General features: G+C 38.3%; 1 protein-coding gene across 1 annotated transcript; it reads left to right on the forward strand.

Annotated features, from left to right (window-relative positions):
* The first annotated feature begins 1,673 nt into the window (after positions 1-1,673).
* Positions 1,674-3,127, forward strand: LOC146607085 (OX-2 membrane glycoprotein-like). Its single transcript, XM_085349098.1, has 5 exons — positions 1,674-1,728; positions 1,905-2,243; positions 2,366-2,692; positions 2,850-2,944; positions 3,098-3,127. The coding sequence occupies exons 1-5, from the start codon at positions 1,674-1,676 to the stop codon at positions 3,125-3,127; spliced, it is 846 nt and encodes a 281-aa protein (XP_085205224.1).
* Positions 3,128-4,965: the final 1,838 nt, after the last annotated feature.

Raw genomic sequence — 4,965 nt, forward strand, 5'->3', positions numbered from 1 at the left:
CAAGCTGAGCGTTAATGAAGGAATGAAACTGTGGCGTCTCCCCAGGGATGAAACAAGATACACAGAAGATTTTACAATCTGCGTGTCATTCTGCAGACCCTCGATCCTCCAACTATCTAATGAAGGTAATGCGCTGTGACAGAGTTACAAAATGAGAATATTATCTCTGACAAACCACCGATGGCATTCATTGACACGGACACTGTCCATTAATCTCTCCCTTAATTAAAAATGGCATTTTGATTTACATTAATACATTTCATCTTCTCAGGCTTTAAAACCAGGTTTGTCATTTGAGAGTCAGAGTGTGTGCAGTTCAGATAAAACCAGTTCATACCTGATGGGATGAATACTTTATTTGAATTTTTTTCATGCATTCCTGTTAAAAACTTATTTACTGAGGTTTTACTTTTACTTTACTTTATTTATATAGCACATATAATAACAACAAAATGTTGACCTGTACAAAGAAGGAAAAAAAAATTACACAGTAACAAATAACATAAATAACAAATACCTGATAAAAGATGATTAGGTGGACAGACAGGTAACTCTCATGCGGTGTCGAAAACCAGTGAGAATAAATGTGTTTTAAGATGGGATTTGAAAAGACTGATGGTCGGGCCCTTTCTAATGTGGAGAGGTAAATCATTCCACATTTTCGGTGCCACAAACACAAATTCCCAGTAACCTCTGTGGACCAGCCTCGACTTAAAAGTGGCCAAGAGCGAGAGATCACTTGATCTTAGATCTCTAGGGGGTATATATGGCTGCAGTAAGTCAGACAGATGTTCTGGAGCCGGACCGTTCAGTGCTTTGTAAGTCAACAACAAAATGTTGTATTTAATTCTAAAGCAGCCTGGGAGCCAGTGAAGTGAGGCGAGCACTGGGGAAATATGCTCGTGTCTCTTTGAACGTGTCAGGAGACGAGCTGCAGCATTCTGGACCAGCTGGAGCCGTGCTAGACAAGACTGGCTAACACCTACATATAGAGAATTACAGTAGTCCAGTTGAGATAAGATAAAAGCGTGAATTGCTCGTTCTAGGTTTTTAAAAGATAAAAAGGATTTCACCTTGGATAAGAGCCTCAATTTTAAAAAAGGACGACTGTACAACAGAGTCAATTTGTTTCTCAAAGGTAAACTTACTATCTCGTATAACCCCCAAATTTTTTGCATGCAGTTTAACAAAAGGTGCTAAACTGCGCAGGTCAAGATCCGGGGTACTAGAATTGCAGCTTGGTCCAAAGATGATCACGAGAAATTTGAGGCCATCCAGATCTTAACTTCGCAGAGACACTGAAATAAGGATTCCAGCGAAGCGGAGGTGTTGTTATTTGTAATCTTGTCTTGAGGATCTGATTCAGATGAGGAATGCGAGAAATGCAAATAGCAACGTTTTCACTTCCACTTTTTTGTGGCCGTTGTAATTTGAAACTTCATACTTAACTTTTTTTTTACAGAAGCCCTGAGAAAAAGCAGAAAGAAAACCATGAAAACAGAAGTATCTTCTTTAATTGAAGTTGTGTTTTTAAAACTCGCCAGTCATTGTGTTGTATGTCTGCACAGAATTCTGTGTAGTACATGCATATATTTATTCAATACAAACCTGACATCTTTTTATATCCACAGAGCTCTCGGGTTCATCTCAAACTTTGACACTTTATAACAGCAATGACATATTGTGTGCTTGTCTATCTACTTTTTGTCTGTGGAGTCCTTCCAAAAGGTAGGAAACAGTAACCAGTGTTTCTCTTTGATGCTGATTGTTTTTTTTTTATCATGTTAATGTTTGACTTCATGTCAGGATAAGGATAAAAAGATAAGCTAAGAAAAGCTGCTTCTTTCACTGACTAATATTTCCTCATTCTCACATCTAACCGTTCATTTATTTTCTCCATGCAGCTCTAACAGCAGTGATCCAAACACAGCAGACTGTGCTGGCAGCAGTGGGAGAAGATGCTGAATTCAGCTGTCAGCTCTTGGACACTAAAGACGTCCTTCAGGTCACATGGCAGAAAATCTCACGTGATGTGGAGACAAATGTTGCCACCTACAGCAAGTACTATGGTCAGAGAGTGAATGATGGCTTTAACAATAAAGTCAAGTTTAAATACACTGGACTACAGAACTGCTCCATAGTCATCAGGAATGTGACGGAGCAGGATAAAGGATGCTATCACTGTCTGTTTATCACTCACCCTGAAGGCTCCTTCACTGGTAGAACCTGCCTCCAAGTCTATGGTAAGAACTTTTACTTTCTTCAAGCAGATTAGACTCAATCAAATAAAGCTACTATGAAATGCGTCAGAAGCTGGTTTCTTCTTGACAATGTAGTCTTTGCAATATCTCCTGATCCTTCACAGAGCTGCATGAACCTGTTGTTGATGTCAGAGAGTCAAACTCTACTGAAGAGTGGGTTGTTTCCTGTTCAGCCACTGGTCGACCTGCTCCCACTGTAACACTCAGTGTCTCACAACAAGACCTCAGCTTCTCACAGTACAACACTGTCAGTGTGTCCAACACCAACGCTACATTCACTGTCACCACTACAGCTGTGCTCTCAGGTTCATGTAAACACAGCACACAGGTGGGATGTGCAGCACGAGTGCTCTCTGCTCCTCACAGAGAGGTGATGGTGACGATTCCTGAGGTCCAGCAGGTGTTTGCTGCTGCTACTGCTGATTATAATGGTGAGAAACTCTTTCAAAGTCACAGATTTATAAAGTGATGATATCTGAGTGAATTTGCATCTAATAACAATGACTTCAATAGGCCTACATTTCCCTGTGATCTATAATTGATGTATTAGCGTTGTCCATTGTAACATTGTTCCTGCTTTTCTCACAGATTCCACCTCAGTGATTGTAATAGCTACAATAGCAGGACTGACAGTTTTTGCTTTAGTAGCTGCTCTCATCGCACTCCTGCTTGAAGAAAAAGTGGTAACGTTTTTCTTCTGACTTAATATATGCCTTTTATGTGGCTCTTCCTATTAAAAGAATTATATGAATTGACTCCAAGAGTCTACATCCACATATATCCAGTAATATCTGTAAATATCTGCAGCGCTGACTTTAAACTGTTTAAATCCGCAGGTCTCCAAATCCAGGACCTCAGTCCTTTAGAGCAGCTGTGAGATGTACTGGAACAGGAGATTGTCATTCTTTGTGTGGAGCAGACAAATCTTCAGCAACCGTGTGATGCTATCAGCTATCATTTGTGTGTGTATGCTAAATCCTCACAGGCTAGTCTAACAGTGTTTTACTATTTTTGATTGTATAGAGAGATGAAACCATTGAAAGAGCTCATGAATTATATAGGAAATTCAATTCAATTCAATTTTATTTATATAGCGCCAAATCACAACAACAGTCGCCTCACAGCACTTTTTATCTTAGAAGATGTGATCACCAAACTGGCCCTCTCAAAAAGCAAAACATCCACTGTAACGTGTGTCTTTTCGTTTTAGTTCATTAAGTAATAAAAAAAAAATCTGGTGATCACATAGCACCCCTCCTCTTCAGTCTTTCAGTGTGAATCACATTACACTTCCTGTTTCTAAACATAATGACCACATAGAAAGCACAGCCTTGTACTTCCAGTCACATGAAAACCTCCGTTTTTTATTTTCTCTTCCTGTTAGTTCAATTTTTTGAGGTCAAACCCTCAAAACTCTAGTTAACCCTTCTTCAGTCTCTCATACCTGCTAAAAACCGAATAGTGTCACCTTTTCATAAACAGCCTGGGTTATAATTTTGGCTCTACTTTATGGCTGTGAATACATTAAAGCATTTTACACTTAATTGCTGTGCTGTGCTCAGTGTTGATTTTCTTTTTATAATGTTCATATTTCTCATATTTGTACGTTTTATACAGGATTTGTGTTTATCTGTGTCCCTGTCTTGATGTGAAAGTCACACTGGAGTACAGCATGTAATGTAATGTTGTAGTTTTTGCACATTATCAATAGGGCTTTTCAATCCTGCGTGCTGTGTGAGATACTTCCTGGGTTTGGGGTGCAGCATTGCTGTTCTTGCCTTTTATGTGAAGGTCCTCTTAGGGAAATATAGCCTGACAAAGTAGGACTATCATAATGATTTATTTTAATGCGCAATATAACAAAAAAATTGTAAAGAGCCAGAATAAAACAATAGATCTTATGCAGAAATATTAGAGACAAATCGGGACTAAATTACTAATAAAGATTATATAAAGACTGTTCCCACTTCTACTTTTTTTTATTTATTTATTCTGTCTTTTTATAATTATTCTAGACCAGGGGTCAGCAACTTTGAACACCCACAGAGTCACTGGATTTGGTTTCCACGGAAAAGAAAACACTGGGGGCCGCAAATACTGTGTTGACATCTAACATGAAGATAACACTCTATAAATTGTTTTTTTTTTCTTTATGCTTTGTATAAACAACTATAGTGTGTTGCTTGTTAAATCCATGAAGTGCTATAGAGAAAATTTAATTTTATGTATGTAAGGAATACATTTCGAACTTTTAAAAAATTATAACAAAAAAGAAAGACACCCAGTCTAAGGTCTCTTTTCAGTGAATTAAAAAGCTGAACTATCACATCACAGCAAGGTACGCCAGTGTGTTTTGTTGAACGGACCTAGAAGCAGAGTTTGAAGAGGATTAGCAGGTTTTAACAAAAAGCAATCTTTTATTTGGATGATGGCACGTGAAAAACATGGACCCTAGAAAAACTAAGAAAACTAGGAAACAGTTTGTCTGTGACTATGGGGGAGATAACAGACGACCTGACAAAAACATATAGTGGACACAAATGTACACAGGAGGTGATCACGGGAAGAGAGGACACATGGGGAAACGGCTGACTGACTAATGACGTGACAGGGGAAGTGAAACTACATACAATGAACAAAGAAGTAGCCTTGATCTGAATTTTAATTTTTTTTTTAAAAAGCACTATGCTACTAAAAAATTGCT

The sequence above is a fragment of the Diplotaxodon limnothrissa genome, unplaced genomic scaffold (genome assembly GCF_057381915.1).
Source record: "Diplotaxodon limnothrissa isolate DT_005_m unplaced genomic scaffold, D_limnothrissa_male_GT1.1 unmapped_scaffold_1, whole genome shotgun sequence".
Classification (NCBI taxonomy): Eukaryota; Metazoa; Chordata; class Actinopteri; order Cichliformes; family Cichlidae; genus Diplotaxodon; species Diplotaxodon limnothrissa.